At 39.9% G+C, this 21,071-nt stretch overlaps 2 protein-coding genes across 5 annotated transcripts in view; one reads left to right on the top strand and one right to left on the bottom strand.

Moving 5' to 3' along the window:
• The window catches only part of homer2 (homer scaffold protein 2), a 63,188-nt gene extending 46,576 nt beyond the window's left edge, over positions 1 to 16,612 (bottom strand). The window contains exon 1 of one of the 3 annotated variants that reach the window (XM_085804938.1): positions 16,438 to 16,612. In XM_085804938.1, coding sequence (XP_085661064.1) covers positions 16,438 to 16,439 — 2 coding nt within the window. In that variant the 5' untranslated portion in view covers positions 16,440 to 16,612. Of the gene's footprint in view, positions 1 to 15,109; positions 15,131 to 15,493; positions 15,859 to 16,437 lie in introns of those variants that run through there. The other 2 variants (XM_085804930.1, XM_085804945.1) reach the window with 2 other exon arrangements.
• Positions 15,386 to 20,563, top strand: LOC146989382 (RNA guanine-N7 methyltransferase activating subunit-like). Of its 2 annotated transcripts, none has more exons than XM_085804957.1 (4): positions 15,386 to 15,597; positions 16,607 to 16,747; positions 18,731 to 18,898; positions 19,719 to 20,563. In XM_085804957.1, the coding sequence occupies exons 3-4, from the start codon at positions 18,732 to 18,734 to the stop codon at positions 19,939 to 19,941; spliced, it is 390 nt and encodes a 129-aa protein (XP_085661083.1). In that variant the 5' UTR covers positions 15,386 to 15,597; positions 16,607 to 16,747; position 18,731; the 3' UTR covers positions 19,942 to 20,563. The 2 variants fall into 2 exon arrangements, with proteins under 2 accessions (XP_085661083.1, XP_085661091.1); XM_085804965.1 differs by having other exon boundaries at positions 15,401 to 15,597; positions 16,611 to 16,747.
• The last annotated feature ends 508 nt before the right edge of the window (positions 20,564 to 21,071 follow it).

The following is a 21,071-nucleotide window of genomic DNA, read 5'->3' as shown; positions in this document are numbered from 1 at the left end:
CTACTGACGTCTCCGTCCTGCTGACTGAGGATCTCTCTGTCCCCATCTGTTGCTTTAAATTATTTACAGGTGTGTTCCTCTGTGTGTGTGTGTGTGTGTGTGTGTGTGTGTGTGTGTGTGTGTGTGTGTGTGTTCCTGTGTGTGTGTGTGTTCCTGTGTGTGTGGGGGGTGAGCAGGTTGGAGTTAGTCTGTACTCTCTGTGCCTACACACACACACACACACACCTCCTCTCTCTCCTCGGGCCTGTTCACACCGACGACGCTGCATCTTGCAAAAGAAGAAATTAAAAACCAAAACGCTGACGACTGTGAAGCTGAGGACGAGTCACAGAGGAGACGGAGTTAGAGCTGCTCAACTGTTTCTGTTTCTGTCCAACAACTGAGCTGCAGTGTGTGTGTTATTGTTGTGTTGATGTGTCGTAGCTACACAACCTACACAATACAACACAACGATTTGACTTCCCAAAGTCCCAAAGCCGACACCGACCCCACTGTGTCGAGTTAATAAACTGTACATCTGACCATGTGGAAGACAGTGAAGGCATCAGGCTTGACTTTAAAGAGGAACCCTGTAGGATTTCCACCTTAAAGGAATAGTTCACCAAAAAATGAAATTCTCCGGTATAGTTTTTTATTCCTCAAAGGTCATCTGGAGACCCGGGAGGCCGGTTCCTAGTCCAACCAAAACTTTATATGAGAGTAATAGGGCCCGACACAAAAACGTCATAAAACTACACAACAACTATTTAATATTCCTCCACACTGCTCGTCCACTGCAATCCAAGTGTCCTGAAGGGAGATAGTCCAGAGTTTACTGGAAACTACCTCATTTAGGACATTTTTACAGCCTAAACAGTCTATAGACTATAGACTATAGACTATACAGTCAGACTATCTCCCTTCAGGACACTTGGATTGCAGTGGACGAGCAGTGTGGAGGAATATTAAATGGTTGTTGTAGAGTTTTATGGACGTTTTTGTGTCAGACCCTATTACTCTCATATAAAGTTTTAGTTGGACTAGGAACCGGCCTCCCGGGTCTCCAGATGCACTTTGAGGAATAAAAAACTACTCAGGAGTATTCATCAGCATGAGGGGGAGTCACTAATGACTGAATTCCATTTATTGGTGAACTATTCCTTTAACTCAGACCTGGAGAGTTCAGGTTTAACTTCTCTGTCCTGACTGTGTTAAAGGTTGCTGCTCTGTGTTTGTTGCTTTAGTCAACATCTCATCTTAATGTCTGATCTCTAAGAACATATTTAGGACATATTTTAGATATTTGGGAGGCTCTCTTTGCACTTTTTAATACGTCTGCTGCACCAGAAAGCTGCTCAAACGACATCTAGTTATGACAATGACAGTAAAGTATTGAATCATATTGAGTAGTTGTTGCTGAGATGCTGCATCGTGCTGTTCCACCACTGTGAGCGAAGCCCGACGAAGCCGCTGCTCTTCCTCTTGTTCTCCTAAATCCTAGAAAATGCACCTGTGATGTCGGTGTGTGAGTGCAGTTTTCTGAGCGGAGGATTATCCCGCTGCTTAGAGGAGAAGGTTTAAGATGACGGGGGGATGACACCGTGTCGTGAGAGGAAGTGTGAATAACAGCAGGCGGCCCCTCCATCCGTCTATGACTGGTGAGTTTAGATGCTGATTTTAATGCGAGAGGGTTTTTCAGTCACGTTGCATCAGCGCTCCGCTCCACCTGAGAGATAAAAAAACAAAAAAACAGCCTCGTCCAGATTCCTGAACCGTGCATCTCTCCACGAACAACTCACTTTCACAGCTTCAGACTCAAACCACGGAGACACGACGAGGTCAAACACAGACGGGTTCAACTCCTTCAGCTCAAACAGCATGTTCTTACACTGCAAAAACTCAAAATCTTACCAAGAATATTTATCTTATTTCTAGTCAAAATGTCATTTCTAGTCAAAACAAAACTCATTCTACTTAAAATAAGACTCATCACATTAAAAAGTAGCTTGTTTTTAGACACTTTTTACTTCTTTCAAGCAGATTTTCACTTGAAATAAGTAGAAAAATCTGATAGTGGATCAAGTTTTTCTTTCTTATTACAAGCACAAAAAACCTGCTTTCACTGGCAATTTTTTCTACTTATTTCAAGTGAAAATTAGTTTGAAACAAATGAAAATTATCTAAAAACAAGTTCATTTTTAGGTGATGAGTCTTATTTTAAGTGGAAAGAGATTAGTTTTGACTAGAAATGAGACATTTTGACAAGAAATAAGACAAATATTCTTGGAAAGATTTTGAGTTTTTGCAGTGTAGGCTACACAAATCTGCAGTTTCACTCGTTTCAGAAATGTGCTGAGCAACATTCCTGACTTTACAGTCGACGGCGCACAAACACGTGGCACAACAAACTACACACAACTACAGATAAGTGTGTTTACGTGTTGACTATAAAACAGGAGAACAAACTGTTCACTGTACAACAGGAATGTTTAATCCTCTGTCCTGATAAGAGAAGTCGCTTTGTGTTGAACCTTTATTGTCCCACTGAGGTGTCGGGTCTCCTGTAAATGGGTCAGAGCTCAGAGCGATAGCATCAACACACACACACACACACACACACACACTGTCTGGGCTTCTCACCATGTCTGGACTCTAAAAAACGGGTTTTGGGACAAATAAGCCGGTGGACTGAGGTGTCGTCCAGCTGCTGCAGTAACAGGACGTCTCCATTAGTGAGATGTTTCTCATGGAAACTCAGATTATTGATAAGGGACAATATAATACGGCTGTAACGGATTTTAACCGAACCGGAAAACCTGCAAAAAGCACTGTAGTCTGTCTTCCCGAGGCCTTAAACTCACCACGAAGAGACATTAAAGCCGCAGTATGTAACTTATTTGGCTTTTTATTATCAAAAATCAAACATGTCTTTCATAAATCCGTATTTCACTGAAGTGGAATCACAGCTGCATCCAAATGAAGCTTTCTGGTTCCTTAGAATGAGTTGTTACAAGTCGTTACAAACACATAAGTGGGCGACGCACCGAACCGAGGCGGCCATGTTGCATCGTGACCGTAGGTAACCACGGAAACTGAGCGGAGCCGTGGGCTCGGCCTGTTAAAACTGTCACCACTGTGTAGTGTGAGGAAGGACGGAGGCACCGGTGTTGCATTCAGGTGCAGTCAGGCAGACGGCCGTCGGCAAACCAACCGGATGTCATTTTACTCCACCAGAGAAAGACGGTAAAACAATACCACATCACCATGACAACATGTTGTCAGGCCTGTATTGTTTTGCCTCGTGCTGGCGGACCACTTGTTTACATAGACGCTTGTTTATCCTGTTACATGCAGCGTCTGTTGTCTGTCTGACGTCTGCCCCATTTCACCTGAATGCAACATCAAGATCCCTGCGCTCCATCACTTAGCCTCGCTAGCTAAGTTAGCAAGCTATAACGTAGCAAGCCTACGAGCTAACAGTTAGCTACGTTAGCACACACACACACACACACACACACACACAGAACTCGGTCCCGCCCAAAACATTGAATATCCCAACTGCTCGATAACGACCAATCAAATTTGTTCTCCTTACTCGTGGAAACTCGCGGAAGGAGGCGTGACAAACAGGACAAACGGCCATTTCTGAACACCTTTAAACTCACATTAGCATCACTCAGCGTTGCCAGGTCTGTCAAACAGCAACTCAAATCCCACTCAAACACCAGCCTCAAAATACGCCCATAAAAATCTGTATAAATTGCTTTTAAAGTGTTGCTATAATTGTAAAATAGCTACTATAATATCTATAAAATGACACCAGAAACATTAGGCTAAATGTCAGTTTTCCCGTAACAGTTCTGTCACCTCTAACTCCTAATAAGGCCTAACTTAATTTAAAGTATATTATCAGAACTTAAATATAATATGTAATGTCTTACTCCACTCTAGACATCCACAATATTTTATTCACAGTACATATGTGTAAGTAGGCTGTGTTTTTACTGGTCATGTGCTCCGTGACATCATGCAGCACTGGTATGTTTATTTTATCTGTTATCTCTTATCTGTTACCTGTTATCTGTGTTTCTGTGGGACAGTCTGACAGGATCGGGGTATAAACATGTGTCGTAGTGTTGTTCATATCAATACGTCTGCACAGGCTTAAAGAAGTGGCCTACATGTAGCTTAATTCCACAGGAAAACTGCAGACCTGGCATCACTGATCCGAACGCGTCACATCTCACATTCTGCTGTGTCAGATTATTATTCAGGACACTTTAGTTTCTGTATATGAGACACTAAAACACAGCAGGATTATCTCCAGGCTGCAGTCATTAGTTAAAACCACAACGAGCAGAAGAATATGAATATCTTTATAATGTCTTTATAATGTCTTTGAACCAAAGTTGTGTGAGAAACACAAAGTGAGTCTCATTTCTGTCTGTTGAAGGAAGTTTGTGACAAAAGTTGTATAATTCACTCATCAAGTATCAGCAGCAGCAGCAGAGGAACTCTCTCTCCTTCCAACAACAATAAAACAGTACAGTACTCTACTTTAAGTTTCCACTGGTTTCCTCAACAACAGAACATCTTCTCCCAGATCTGTCCGTCAGAGGGAACGAGGCCGACCGGCGCTCCGATCTGGGTCACGAGGTGCAAACACCTGGTGCACTGCAAAAACTCAACATCTTACCAAGAATAGTTGTCTTATTTCTAGTCAAAATGTCATTTCTAGTCAAAACAAATCTCATTATACTTAAAATAAGACTCATCACATTAAAAAGTAGCTTGTTTTTAGACACTTTTTACTTTTTTCAAGCATATTTTCACTTGAAATGAGTAGAAAAATCTGACAGTGGAGCAAGTTTTTCTTTCTTATTACAAGCACAAAAAAAAATGTTGCTTTCACTGGCAGATTTTTCTACTTATTTCAATTGAAAATTAGTTTGAAACAAGTAAAAAATATCTAAAAACAAGTTCATTTTTAGGTGATGAGTCTTATTTTAAGTGGAAAGAGATTAGTTTAGACTAAAATTGAGACATTTTGACAAGAAATAAGACAAATATTCTTGGAAAGATTTTGAGTTTTTGCAGTGTGGTGTGGTGAAACGTAGAAAAAACAGAATGTGTTGCGACAACAGAGAGGCAGAGCAGGTTCTTTGTGAACATTAAAATGAAAAAAGACAGAGAGACTTAAGTAGGAGAACACGTTAACACAAGCTGCATGAATGAGAAATGACACAAAACTTATGGGAAGATGTAATATTATTAGGGCTGACCTCCAAAAGTCGACGATTCGACGATTCGATTCGGAGGGGTCTGATTCGACTATGAACCTCGTAGTCGAATCTAACCAAGACCCTACCATTCTGACTATATGGCTGCTGAGCATAAATTGTTACATAGAATGTCTTTTTTCGTTATAAAAAGACTATTTTGATACAAAATCTGCCTACTTTCTGTTAATAAAGAGTTCAAAATGATGTGTGCGTTTAAACGGTAGTCTTAGCTTCTTACTACGTATTAATAAATCACCCACTGCAGTTGCACAATTAAATGAGCGGAGGTTTTTTTTTTTTTTTTTTTTCAAATGAGCGGAGGTGAGCAGTAGGACCGTCAAAGAAGTCACTGCAGAACACTCACGGAGTGGCAAAAAGACGAGGGGCAGAGCCGCCAAAGTTTAAAATCAAGGAAGTCTGACAGTCTAACTTTGTCAACATTTATCATGCATGACCTGACAGAACAGCAAAACATTGTGAGGATACATCTGACTTTGACCGAGTTACATTCAAGAACCTGCTTTCAGTCACGGAAAATAAATTAACTCCAGCGGTGATTTTTTTTTTTTTCGATGGATCAGCTGTGTTTACCGTTTCAAGTGTCAATAGTTCTGATGGTTAGACAGATGAATTAGTCTCTAACACATCCTAAAGTTTGACATGTCAGAGTTTTTCAGAAGAGGAACTTGTTTTTTTCCGACTTCCGAGTTGTCATGAACGCACCATCAGTGTCGGGAGTCACAGCTGTAATCTCGTCCCTCTGCAGCCTGTCTGTCTCTCTGCCGGTGCCGCGGTCACACAGCGTGTGTTACAGGATTGATTAACGTAATGTAGCCTACGGATTGTCGAGTCCTTCTGACCTCCGTTTGTTTTGATACTACATGTTTTACCCGGTTTCTCTGTGTCCACGACCACCGCTATCCTTCATCACGTTGAGGGATGTTTGATTTGCCACTCACAGTCCGAGCAAAAGGAGCGTTGTCCAGGGCAACGTAACATAAACGCATACCCTGGCTCACAATGGCTACTAAAAATCATCCAAAGTGTGGAAAATAAATAAAGGTATTTGTTTTACACCTACCATATTTTTGGGGTGTTTTATCTCTTTTGTTTGAAACGGAAAAAGTCGCAAATTTGCTGCTATCTAAAAAAAAAAAAAAAAAAAAAGGTTCGACGATCAGTCGACTATGGCAAAATCTGACGAATCAGATTCGACTATGAAAATCCTTAGTCGAAAACAGCCCTAAATATTATTATTATTCATCATCGACAAAGTATTCAGGACAGGTTTGTCTCAGCGCCGCGCCCATGTATCGACGTATGTTCGGCGTTAGAATAACAACAGGGAGGATCGTTCTCAGGCTGAACAATAGGGAGGAGGTTTTTGTGAAATTATGGGATGTATCTCACACTAGATTAATTGAAGAAGCAGTGTTGATGGATTTCTATGTCATGTTTCGACTGTGACAAACATCTGATATGTTGTGGGATGAGAGTTAAGGAGTCGAGAGAGATTCTGTATGATAAAGGGACAGTTCAACATTTAGTCAGATCCTCCTCTCACCAAAACCCATAGTCATCATAGCAGTAGGTTCATCACCTTTAAAGGGATAGTTCAACATTTTGGCAAATTGGCTCATTACCATAATCCCTATAGTCATAGCAGTATAGGTTTGTTACCTTTGTCGGTGCAAGCTGCTTTAAGAACGGCGGAGCAGAGTCGTGAGCTGCTCAGAGCTACGCTACGGAGGCTCATTATGGGATTTCTTGGTTTCCCTCATCAAACTCATCAAATACACAATCCAACAACTCCACAACGCTCTGGTGGACAAGTTGTGAGCTGCACATTCACCACGCTATGAGATAATAACACAACGTTACCAGACAGAGTTGTTTTAGAGGGAAATACAGAGACTGATGATGAAAAACTGTCCCTGAAGGCAACGTGCATCAGAGGTTTTGCATGAATTTACTGAATTTAATTTCACATTCATTCAGGTTTAAGATTTCAGAACAGTTTTTACTCCTGAGCCATTGAAGAGCTGAACAGCAGCCTAGAGAGAGCCAGATAGCGCAATCTCTGCCCTCCACTGTGCAATATCCTTCTCATGTCCTTTATGTTTCTATGTGTTTTTTATATTTATCTTGTCTTGTGTTATTATATGTGATATGTTTTACCACAGCAGGGCAGAAACCTAAATTTCGTTGAATTCTTTCAATGACAATAAGGCCGTTTTAATCTTAATCTTAATGTTGGTCCTTTTGTTGCACTGTTATTACAAAAAAAAGCAATAAAAAGTGAATTACAAAAAAAAGAAAAAGAGAGAGAGAGTTTCATAAGCTGCGTTGTCATGGTGCAGGAGAAGCTGATCAGAGCGCTGGTTGTTACTGAGCTGCTTCAGTCGGAGCTCAGTGGGATCATCGCTACAACACCACCTGGGCTTTTATCGCAATAAACACACTGCTCCACTAATGATGTCAGGAGGGGGAGGCGTGTGTGTGTGTGTGTGTGTGTGTGTGTGTGTGTGTGTGTGTGTGTGTGTGTGTGTGTGTGTGTTTGTGTGTGTGTGTGTGTGTGTGTGGGGGTATTGTGGATCTCTGCTGAGTCTGATACTCAAACACTGTGAGGCTTAAACTCGTCAATTTATAGTCTGGTCTGTTGTCGTCGTCGTCATCGCAGTTTTACAGCGACTTCCTGTGAATGTTTTTTTTAAATGTCATTAAAGGGATAGTTCACTCAAAATTCAAATTTCAACTCATTATCTCCTCCCCCTCATGTGGACTAAGGGCTGGGAGAAGTTTCAGAGTCCTCCGTGGCTTCTCTGAGTTACAGCGGGGCTCCGTGCAGCACTGCATGTCCATATGACGGTTGAGAACGGAGCTCACTTTTCTTCGTCCAAAAAGACACACCAAAAAACATCCAAATACCTCCATAGTGCTCGTCTGTAATGTCCCTCTTGTATTGAAGCCCCGACATGAGAAATTGTTCTGAAAAAAATTAAATAAGTCTATATTTTAAGCTTGTTTGTAGCGGAAGCTCCCAGTGAGATTTGCACTGACACAGGCAAAGCAGTGAACTGAGACACTGGGAGCTTCCGCTACAAACAAGCTTAAAATATAGACTTATTTAATTTTTTTCAGAACAATTTCTCATGTCGGGGCTTCAATACAAGAGGGACATTACAGACGAGCACTATGGAGGTATTTGGATGTTTTTTGGTGTGTCTTTTTGGACGAAGAAAAGTGAGCTCCGTTCTCAACCGTCATATGGACATGCAGTGCTGCACGGAGCCCCGCTGTAACTCAGAGAAGCCACGGAGGACTCTGAAACTTCTCCCAGCCCTTAGTCCACATGAGGGGGAGGAGATAATGAGTGAAATTTCAATTTTGAGTGAACTATCCCTTTAAAGTTTTAAAGCAGAGTTTATATAGTATATTTTATCTGTGTTTTTCTGATTATTGTATTGTATTTTATGTTATTGGTCTTTCATCCTATATTTTATAAGCATTTTAAATAGTTTTATTGGAATATGTGTGGTATGGAGCAGCTCTATCTCTCTATCTTTCTTATCTTTAAATGACTTTAGCTTATTCTTCACGTATTTCACCAAAAAACTAGTTTGATAACTTATCTGCAACTTCAGCAGATCGCTGCTTTATGCTGTTGTGCATAAAACTCATTTATCTTCTAGATAGTTTGATTTAAACGAGGAGGAAATCTGCAGTTTTAATTTCCCCTTTTAAATTATTAATTTCTATCCCTTAAATCATTTGACTGGAGATGTTTTGTCTTCATTTGTCCAGCAGAGACTCACTGAGCTAAATACTGAGGCGAAGGATAATAAATATAACCAGCTAGTGGACTACACTGCAAAAACTCAAAATCTTTCCAAGAATATTTGTCTTATTACTTGTCAAAATGTCTCATTTCTAGTCAAAACTAATCTCTTTCCACTTAAAATAAGACTCATCACCTAAAAATTTACTTGTTTTTATATCATTTTCACTTGTTTCAAACTAATTTTCAATTGAAATAAGTAGAAAAATCTGCCAGTGAAAGCAAGTTTTTTGTGCTTGTAATAAGGAAGAAAAACTTGCTCCACTGTCTGAGTTTTCTACTTATTTCAAGTGAAAATATGCTTGAAAGAAGTAAAAAGTGTCAAAAACAAGCTACTTTTTATATGATGAGTCTTATTTTAAGTAGAATGAGATTTGTTTTGACTAGAAATGACATTTTTATTAGAAATAAGACAAATATTCTTGGTAAGATTTTGCATAAACTGTAAACTCTGTGTTTAATCTCACCGCCGTTTGTTCTGCGTCCACTTCAACTGCTACGACTGACGGAGACAGAGAGTCCCATGATGCACCTGAAGGCAGCACGCCAGACTCAAACCGGCGACCGCAGCGGGTTTCCTCTCCGCCACACTGAGGCGGGAGGACGCCGAGCCAAAACTCAATCTGAGGGGGGAAAGGAGGAAGTGAGGAAGTCTCAGCGTGGCAGCAGATGGCCGCCGAGGCCTCCACCATCTGCCGAGGAGACGTCCAATCCGCCGTCAGTCTGTCCCCGCTCCTCTACCCCTTCATTCTTTAACCCTGCTTTTACCACTGGACATTTGTGTCACCACTTTCCCAATTCCCCCCAGGTCAAATGAAAGGTCACTGGGGCCTGATTTTTGGCGAGGAGGTGTATCTTTGGGGAAACTCTGGATGTCCTGAATTTCAGAATGAAAGTCTAATTTTTGAATGAATTTTAACAACATCCATGACCCTTCAAGTGGACAAAAATGTCCACCTCCGCCTATGGGTTTTTTAATGTATTTTAAGGTAAAAAAAAAATTTTAACAAACAGATATCGCCATGAAACTTCCCAAGTTTATCACTTACACTAAGACAAATATTTTTTGCATTACAAGTTTTGTCAAATTGTATGTTTAAATGCGTAAATGGGGCAATATCTAATGAAATATGCGCTAATTTGCATATATTTCCAAAACAGAAATCTGAACAATGGATAAAGCTACTTTCAAAATTCTTGTTTTATTTTGTTGACATATTAGAGTCAGAAGTTTTTACAGGAGAGGATTTTTTGGATATCTCTTTTTATCACGTGTATCACAAGTTTAGTCAAGACCCAGCCTTACACTGTAAAAACTCAAAATCTTACCAAGAATATTTGTCTTATTTCTTGTCAAAATGTCTCATTTCTAGTCAAAGCTAATCTCTTTCCACTTAAAATGAGACTCATCGCCTTAAAATTAACTTGTTTTCAGATAATTTCCACTTGTTTCAAACTAATTTTCACTTGAAATAAGTAGAAAAATCTGCCAGTGAAAGTAAGTTTGTTGTCTTTGTAATAAGGAAGAAAAACTTGCTCCACTATCAGATTTTTCTACTTATTTCAAGTGAAAATATCCATGAAAGAAGTAAAAAGTGTCTAAAAACAAGCTACTTTTTATGTGATGAGTCTTATTTTAAGTAGAATTAGATTTGTTTTGACTAGAAATGAGACATTTTGACTAGAAATAATACAAATATTCTTGGTAAGATTTTGAGTTTTTGCAGTGTATTATGTATCACAAATATTTTAGGAGTAACTGATGTTAAATGTCTCTCACTGTAGGTAAACAACATTTTTGTCCAGGTTGTAAAAATTGAAGTGTCATCTGAAGGTTAACAGTGAGACCTTCCTCCCCCCCTCTCCCCCCCTCTCCTGGCTGTCACACCTCCACTCCCCCCTCCCTCCCCCTCCCTCCCCACAGCCGCTGACAGACAGAGAGCTCACAGTGGGATTAGGTTTAGGCCGACTGTCCTGCTCGGCAGCCAAGAGAGCCGCGACCACGTCACATGTCACAGCCTAATCAATGAGGGCTAAGCCAGGGAGCCGCCGTGCTCTGGCCGGCCTGAAGATTATCATCTATCCATGTGTTAGGGTTAGCTGCTCCCATGCTGCACCACTATGGACTTTAAATAGCAATATGCTGATTGCACTGGTGTGTGTGTGTGTGTGTGTGTGTGTGTGTGAGAGAGAGAGCTTTATTTTGGAGTCACAGCTCATAAGCTTAAGAACTTAAAAACAGAGGAATCATCACTTTCTTCTCGATTATTATCAGAAAATCCTCTTTAAATTCAAGAATATTGATTTATAGGAGATTTAGGCTACTTTATACACTGCAAAAACTCAAAACCTTTCCAAGAATATTTGTCTTATTTCTTGTCAAAATGTCATTTCTAGTCAAAACTAAACTCTTTCCACTTAAAATAAGACTTATTGCCTAAAACTTGACTTGTTTTTAGATCATTTTCACTTGTTTCAAACAAATTTTCACTTGAAAACGGTAGAAAAATCTGTCAATGAAAGCAGGTTTTTTTGTGCTTGTAATAAGGAAGAAAAACTCGCTCCACAATCAGATATTTCAACTTATTCCAAGTGAAAATATGCTTGAAAGAAGTAAAAAGTGTCTAAAAAACAAGCTACTTTTTATATGACGAGTCTTATTTTAAGTATAATGAGATTTGTTTTGACAAGAAATTACATTTTGACCAGAAATAAGACAAATATTCTTAGTAAGATATTGAGTAAAGAGCACTGCACAAACACACTGTTAGGATACAGTATTGATCTACCTATGTAAACCATATGTGAATGAACTAGTGATCAATAATAAATGTGTCAACTAGGTTAAGAAGGTAGTAATAGATCAAGGACCTGATACGAGGACAGATAGAGAGCGTTATTGTTAGAGTGTGTGTGTGTTGTGACTAATAGTTAATCTATAACTCCATTTAGCAGCTCAGAGCTTCAGGCACAATGGGACACAAATCCCTGGGAAAAAAAAGAAAGGAAAAAAAAACACTCTAACCGATCCATAGTCTCACACTGATCAATATTGACTGATCACTTAGGGAAACGACATGTTGAAATCAGGACGTGATCACTCGCACAATTAAACACAAATGAACTCAGTTCAGTCTGAGTCGTTTGAGAAACTTTAAATTAACTTCTTTTCTAGTTTCACTTTGTTAGTTTGGACTCATTATAGGAAGTGAATTTGTTGACGACTGGTGGGCTGAACAACGACATCGTTATAATCATCATTAGCTGAAGTCTGAGAAATGTTCTGTTGATGAGTCACTTGTCAGAAAATTGATCGGTAACAATTCTTCTTTTATTTGTGTTCTTTATAGAATAAATGAAAACTGTTCCAGCTTCTCAAATTAGTATTTTGGTGTTTTTTCCTTTGTCTCCTGTATAATGAGCCATTTAATGACATCACTGATTAACTCTCTCTGTGTTACCGTTGTTACCATGACGACAGACAGACTCCAGGTTGATTTTCTGCCTCTGCGCTGGTCTCACATTTGGGCTTATTGTGACAGATCAGCAGCTCCTATCAGAAGAAGAAGCAGACCGTGGTCGTCGTAAGGACTTCCCGAACGCTTTGATATGATTTTGGTGTTTCTACAGTAAATATTTTACAAACCCTTGTGAACTAAAAGAAAGAGACGCTTCTGCTTTTCTTGGGGAAATTATCTCTAAAATTCGTATTGGAGTCAATGAGGAGCAGGGAGGGACCTGGCCGCACTCAGAGGCTCACGGTTTAAATTCTGTAAGTCTCTCTGCTTTGTTGAGCACATTGTTAGAGAGAGAACAAGTTTGTCTACAACTGTGGAAAAAAATCACGTGTGTAGAGTGTAAATTAAGGCCGTGAGCAGCGTGGAAAGAGAAAAGTTTCAGACAACTTCTCCCACTCTAGCTGATGATGTCACCCACTCTAGCCGGAACATTCCGCGCAATACACACCCATTATAATCTCAACATTTCTCCTAAAATGATCATGGTCATTAAACAGTGATTGATCAAAAACTATAATTCCTATCAAGACGCGGAAAACCACATAAATAAACGACACGTGTGTCTACATTTTAAAGTTTAAACGGAGTCTCTAGGTGAAAATAAGCCTGAGTAGTGGATGTTTGAAAAAGTCTAAATTATTCGATGTGGAGTGTTTAAAGGCTTGTTGGTCCAGTTCTGTCCTCAGTGTTGAGCAGCATCAACACTGTGACGTCCAAGGTCGTATTGATTATAATAAGTATTCATCAATAAAAACATCTCTTATCTAATCTCTGTGTGTTGGTCTGAAGCTTCCAGCAATATTTTAGTAGTTTGACTGTCTGATATCAGTAGATGGGTCAATATCTGGCCTGAACAACTGTAGCGTGTTTGTGTGTTTGTGTGCACTAGCCTACTTTTATAACACCTTAAATGACCGTTTCATATAATCTATCGATCCAATCAGTGATGAAATCATCTTTCAAACATTAACTGAAAAGTCTTCACAACTTTTTTTATTTTTATTTCTTCCTTGATTAATAGAGGCTCCAAAATAACGACTTCCTGTTTGTCAACTGTCCTCCTCCTCCATGATCTATAATCTATGACAACACGATTTTGAAATGATAGTGCGCACTTTATTTTCTACACAGTTAGAGACATCGCACTTTTTTTTTTACTTTGCACTAAAATAAACACTGCCAATTCTGTTGTATATACTTTTGTACATTACATTCTATTTTATTTGCTATTGCTATTTTATTATGTATAATTTGTTCTTTATATTTTGCTATTTTATTATGTATAGTTATAGTTTTTATAATCTTATTCTTTATGTTCTTATACTATATGTTGTTATCGCCACTGTGTGTCTGTGTAATGCTGCTGCTGTACTGTAATCTCCCAGCTTGGGATCAATAAAGTATCTATCTATCTATCTATCTATCTATCTATCTATCTATCTATCTATCTATCTATCTAAAACAAACTCTGAACAAGATGTGATCAGATATTTTTCAACCACAACGATTACAATAATTGATTTCGAGGCTATAATAACAAGCAGCTGGACTGGACTGGATGTTGCAGTCAGGTGATACTACAGGTTGGCACAGTTCTGGCTGAAACCAGATCAGTGCCAGTGTGTGTGTGTGTAGGTAGGTAGGTGTGACTTGGACTGGACCTACAGCACACGACCAGTTCAGTTTCATGACACAACAACCGCTGACGTCTCAGCCCTCAAAACCTGTCAGGTGAGTGTGGAGGAGTGTGAGAGTGGAGGAGTCATCGGGTCTGTTCAACTGGTTCCTTACGCATTAAAACTAAAAGACAAGAGGACCAGGGAGGGAGTGTTCGATCCTCTTCACCGATTACTCAACATTCATGCTGCTCATTACTCACATGCCTCAGATGTTTTCACTCGTTTCTAGATAATAGATGCCACACATGGAAGCAGAACAGAAGTCTATGTAAACTATTCAGGAAATGAATTAATAATAATAATAATAATAATACACTAAATTAGCTGTTATCATCACACTGTTATTAACTCAGTCAGTTAACAAACATCCATTCATTCAAACAGGAGCAGGAACTTGAGGGAGAAACCTCAGAGCTGTCACTTCACTGTGTGGATGAGGACAGAGCTCAGGATTGCATAACTATATGGAAGAACACATTCACTTCACACCACACCACAGCAGCAGCAGCGACTATGGAGGCACAATAATATTCTGTAGCCTGTAAACACACACACACACACACACACACACACACACAGAAACACACACACACACTCCCAGAAGTACCATGGCTCCTTATTAGTGGGCAGTGTTGACTCTGACACCTCCATATCTCTCTCTCTGCTCACCACACACACACACACACACCGATAAGGAGGAAACCAAGTCTCCAATAGGCTACACCAGCACAGATTTAACACTGTTATATTTCATAAATCAATCAATCAATATAATTAAAAGACGTAAAAGAGAGAGAGAGAGAGAGTGCTCACATGAAGAAGCTCCAGAGTCAGTCGCGTCTTAATAAAATAAAATAAAAAACCTTTTCACAGCCAAATAAAATAATCCGAGGCTCGTGTAGCCTAGAATAAAATAAAATGTTGTAAATCCTGCTCAGTTTCCCACAGCGCGCACAGGAAGGAAGCAGCGATAATTGGCCTTTAATCTAATTCATCCAGAGACGGTTGGTTGTGTAGTGTAGTGGAGGTATTTCTGCCACCGTGTTTCCACCGCACACACACTAACACACATAATACTAACACACATATATTAACACACGCTGAGCTGAGCGGTCGGTCGGTTCTGCCGGTGCAGGTGTCATCATCATCATCATCATCATCATCATCATGAGTCTCTACTCTCTCTACTCTACTCACCCCATCGCCGCGGACTGACAGGAACCAACTCCCGGTGAATGAGGCTGTGAGGAAAAACACCAAGGAAAAATAAAAAGAAGAAGCGCAGTCAAAGTCCACAGACGGTCAGTGATCCACAGAGTTCAGCTCCGTCTGTGTCTGTGTCTGTGTCTGTGTCTGTGAGCGAAGTGAAATGTGAGAGCAGAGCGGCTCAACTCGACTCTCCGGATCGTCAGTCGGACTGACTCGCTCCTTTCAGGAAGTTTTCAGCCGCTGCTTGTTTAGTAAATCCCAGATCTCCAGGCTCGATGCTCGATGCTCCCTCAGTCCGTCACTTCACTTTAATGTTTCGCTGCTTCGCTTCTCTCGCTGCGCTGCGCTGCGCTGCGCACACTTCTCTTCTCTTCTCTTCTCTTCTCTTCTCTTCTTCCTCCCCAGCGGCGGCGGAGGAGTGGAGTCGTGTTTCAGTGTTTCAGAGCAGCGACACTGAGCGGCTTCACCTGCTTCTACCAACCAGAGCCACAGCCAGAGCCGCTGCCGCCCTCCCACTCCTTTTTATAAACCTGTCTGTGCCTACTGCCTACAGTCTATGGTCTGTGCTGTGCTGCCTTTCCTTTCTATCTGCGGTCGGTGTCGGTGCGGATTTCCCTGTTAAAAGGGTTTTCCATGGAGTTTTTCCTCAGTGGATGTGAGGGTCTAAGGACAGAGGATGTTGTTACGATGCCATGTAAAGCCCTTTGAGACAAACTGCTTGTAAAAAACGGGCTATACAAATAAAATTCCCTTGCCTTGCCTTGCCAAACTGCGGACCTGCATGGCTGCAACCACGCACACAATCCATATCTATCTTTATTTAGCCTATAACCTAGCCTATAAAATAATATAAAAATAATAAAAATAAAACACAACGAGAACGAGAAACAACCAACAACGCAAACAGCTTTTCTCATTTCACGTGCACTTACATGTTCCAGGCTCCCTCCCAGTAGAGTTGGCACTTTCTCCTAAATCGTTACGCCATTTATTAGTTCCGCTGCTCTTTCTGTAACTTCACTTTATTTTATGTTTTTAAGAACACGGTTATGAAAGGATTTAACAGCGACTTTGCTTGTTGTGTGTCGTGTTTCTAACCAGCCAGCCATCAATCAATCAGCGGCAGGTGTGTGCGCCGCCGGAACCTTTAACAGCAGCAGCGGCGCCGCGTTGTTTCCGGGGGGAAGAGATTCAGCGACGCACGGTGCTGCAGCAGAGCTGAAGGATTAACGGAAGCGTCAGGTAAACATGCGTATATCTGGACTTTAACAGCGTTTAAAGGTCGTGTCGGGTTGTTTTCATGGAGTTAATGTTTATAAATGATTTAATTGTGTTTTTTATGAGTTGTTTGTATTTTAGTATAATTATTTTATTGTAATTAAACCAGAGTAAACAGAGACTTTAGCCACGTTAGCATCTTTAGCTCAAAACACAACTGACAGAATCCACACAACCAGATTATATTACACTGATTAACGCCTCCATCCGCTGTTTACCTGTTAAATTTAAAGATTATTATTATTATTAACAGTGTTGTAGTCTATGTAATATCCAGGGATACGCAGTAAACCCACTGAAAATGCATTAATAATTCAGTAACGTTATATCCACGACTACAACAAAGCTCTTTAATAGTCCATGTGATACTGGTATGAACAGTGAACCAACCTAAAAACATTAGGATTAAACCCATTACAACAAATTAGAGCACACCACTGGTTATTAACTTTTAAAACCCTACATGATCCAGCAGTAAAAGTCAGTGTGTCTGTGTCCTAATGCGGAGGAAGGTTGTAAAATCTGATAAAAGGACAATCATTTACCTCTTTATTTGGGCATTCCCATGTTAGTAACAGTTAATCAATTGCGGCGATTATTAACTACTCTTATGTATTTCTTCCAATTATTATTAATTTGTCATAACACAACACTGTGTAGATGGCTATTTCCTACCAGGCAGCTGAACTAATGACACAATTTGTGATTCAGGCAGCTATGAACACAACACAACACAACACCTCCTCATTAATATAGAGATGTAGAGAAAAGCCGATCAGTTCTCAGATCTAAATCCTACGAACATTTACTCTCTGGCTCCTCCTCTAACTTTACCTCTGTAGCCACGAGAAAACTATAAACCACTTGTTAACTCACTGATGTGACTGTTTCCTCCTCTGGACAGTTGGTTTTTCTCCTTTTATCTGATGAACCAACTATTAAATAAAATAGTTTCTTTTCATTCTGTTTCTGAGCAGAATATGGGCTTGACCAATAATGACCAGAGACTACGGCTGAAAATTAGCCAACTTGGCTAAACCGGCATGTTCACAGAAATGTTAATTAATGTGCACTCACTGTCTTTGTATATTTTAAACCAATAAACACCCTTGATCCAGTCCCAACTACATCAAGAACCTCCTAACTCCTGATGAGTGAGACCAGGTTTTAAATCTCATTTTAGGGCTTTAGCTTCATGCAAACACAGGATGTAGTAGTAGTAATAATAATAGTTTTAATAGTTTTAATAAAAGCTGCTCTGTCTGGAACCACAGGAGTCGTTAAACCACCGTCTTAATGTCTTATTACATTAGTGAAATAGGCGACGTGCCTCAGGGTTAATTATCATGACGTCACATTAACTTTAAGGCTCAGTGTGTTGAGTTATTTGTAGTTTTTTATTGTTTAGTGAAGCTCTTTGTAACTTTGTTAAAGGGACAACGAGGAGTTTTGGAAAAGCGAAGTGTTTTCTCACTACATTTATGAGCCTCCGCACCGTGAAATTCTTTGACCGGTGCAAGACAGACTCATGTTTTCATTCATCAAGAATTAAAGTCAGAGGTTGGAAGACGATCACATACCGTCGTAGTTCCCACCATAAACGGTGATTCGGCGGCGTTATTCTCATGACTCGCCACGAAACCTAAAGTAAAGAAACGTTGGTCGGCTCGTCCAGCATTTCCACCACCACTAATAATAACAAAATAACCATAGAGACAAAACCATAGATTTATGGAAAATGGAGCCATTAACAAGTGGTAACGTAGATTCATCCACATTAACGTGAGACTTTTTTATTGTCGCGGAATTTTTCGTTCTGCCGATGGAGAAACTCCTCGTTGTCCCTTTTAAGAAAAGTGCTGTGTGAATGAATAAAACAGGTAATTAATGAAATAATAATCTTACTTCATTATCATTATTAGTGACAGTTGTTGTTTGTGGCCACAGGATGACGGAGATCACAGAGACGCTGCAGAAGTACGAGGAGCTGTTCTCCCACAGGTTCTCGTCAGAAGACCCGGAGTTCCAGGAGTACGTGAAGCGTCCGGCCGACGCTCCGCCACTGGTGGAGGACTGGAGGGGCCGCGCCGGAGGAAACCAGCGAGGCCGCGACAGGTGATGACTTCATTTATTTATTTATAGAGCACACACAACTCGATGGAAAAGAAGAACACAAATATAAAGCCCAAAGTAGAAAAAGCTAAAGTGAAACGCTTACTTAAAGGGATAGTATCATTTTTTTTAAAGTGGGGTTGTATGATCTACAAATAGCCCCTAAGTACTTTAATTGCAGTAGAAGACTCTCTGCACTCCTCCCGTTAGCAACGCCAGCCCATAATAGCCCTGCCCAGAGATTTACAACATACAGTGTTTCCTGCACTTGGAAAAAAATTGTGTTTTTTTTGAGAGAGAGAAATTTTGCCACATTTCTCTATAATTTTTTGAGAAATTTTACCACATTTTTTCTAAATTTTCTTGCAAAATCTTACCACTTTTTCTAGAATTCTTTTGAGAAATTCTACTATTTTTTTCCCTCAAAATTTTACTATTTTTTCTCAATTAAAAAAAAATTTTTACTATTTTTTTTTTAGAAATTTTTACCACTTTTTTCTAAAAAAATGTTAAACTTTTTTGTTTATTTAAAAAAAAATCTTACCACTTTTTTTTTTTAGAAATGTTAAACTTTTTTGTTTATTTAAAAAAAAATCTTACCACTTTTTTTTTCGAAATGTTTCAACTTTTTGTGAGAAATTGTATCACTTTTTTCCAGAAATTTCTCTATAATCTTTCAAAAATGTACGCCTAATTTAAACGTACATTGATTGTTTGTGTATTTCTGGTGTTTGCATTACACTACACCACTGCCTCTGGGCCACCGTACAGCAGCTCTACCACCGACGATAACCAGAAGGTGAAACTCTCTGTCTGTCTCTAGGTACCAGGACCGCCGGGGAGGCCGCGGGTGGGGGGGCGGAGGGGGCCGAGGCTGGGGGGGCGACCGGGACCGCGGCTGGAGAGGAGACCGAGACCGAGATCAGCACCACGACAGAGACCGAGACCGTTACCGCGGCCACGGCAGCGGCTACCAGTCCGGACCCCCCCGGTCCAACCAGGGATACAACTCCCACTACCAGAGGCCTCATTACGACCGCTACTGAGCTCTGGTTGCTATGGGCTACGGTTGTTCACTGTCAGTATTTGTAGTTTTCAGTCTCATAATAATAACCTACGTTGCAATATCACATGAGGCCAAGTGCAACTGTCGGCTGCTTTGTACGAGCAAAGGCTGAGCTGTCTGTCATTTTAAATTATAATAATTTCCAACTCATTATTATAAGTGTGGTAGTTCTTTAATTTTGTCATATTTTCATCGTCTTGAGTTATAAAACACAAAAATCTAAGTAATCATGAATTTCTGAAAAAAGGAAAGCTACAGTTGGTGTGACTTCCACCTCCTGTGTTTTATACCTAAAAACCTGGTTTTGTATCGTATTAACTCAACTCTAATCATTTTCTCATTACAGTTTTCACTGGAACTGTCACTTATAATTACTCACATGTGACTTTACTTATCATGGTATAACTGGGAAGTGTTTTGAACAAGATGGTTTTTGAAGCTACTTCTTTTTTCTTTTTTTTTTTTTTACTACACATGTTGAGGAATTATACAGCACAGTATTGTTGCAGAGGATGAATCTGAATTTCCAGAGAAAATCTATTTGTAATGCTGTTTCAGAAAGTTATAACTGATCTGGTGTCAATAAATGTGTATTTTCTTAACCAGTGGATTCTGCTTGTAAGATTATGGAGCTCAACATTCAGGATGTGCAACCAATCACTAAGTGGATGTTTCACTGTTAAACCTATTAAACCTATAATTAATAACTGATAATCAGTAACCATTTCCTACACTAGTACCGGCTTTTTGCAGGTGAGACTTTCCTGTTAACATCATAACAGTAAATGTTAATAATTTTTATAAAACAACAAAATTACAAAGTTTTAAAAAATCCGCTGCATTTTGCTACCAGCTAACGTTACACTACATCACGTTACCGTCTACCTGTGTGTCAGCCTGCCTTCAGAGGTTGCCATGGTGATTTTACCAGCTTAGTTTTTACTGAGTGAGATTATGTGAGATACAGCAGAAACAAACCTCTCAGATTCAGGCTTACAACTTCAACATGCTAACTAAATAACGGCACTACTTTTTTCAGTAACAGGTAATCATAAAAGTTAGCCTACTGTTTTACCCGTTACAATGTTGTTGTGACAATACACTCATTAA

The sequence above is a fragment of the Trachurus japonicus genome, chromosome 3 (assembly GCF_045865225.1).
Source record: "Trachurus japonicus isolate A0001 chromosome 3, Traja_1.0".
NCBI lineage: Eukaryota > Metazoa > Chordata > Actinopteri > Carangiformes > Carangidae > Trachurus > Trachurus japonicus.
The sequence above is the reverse complement of the archived record's forward strand: the minus strand, read 5'-3'. Positions and strand labels throughout refer to the sequence as shown.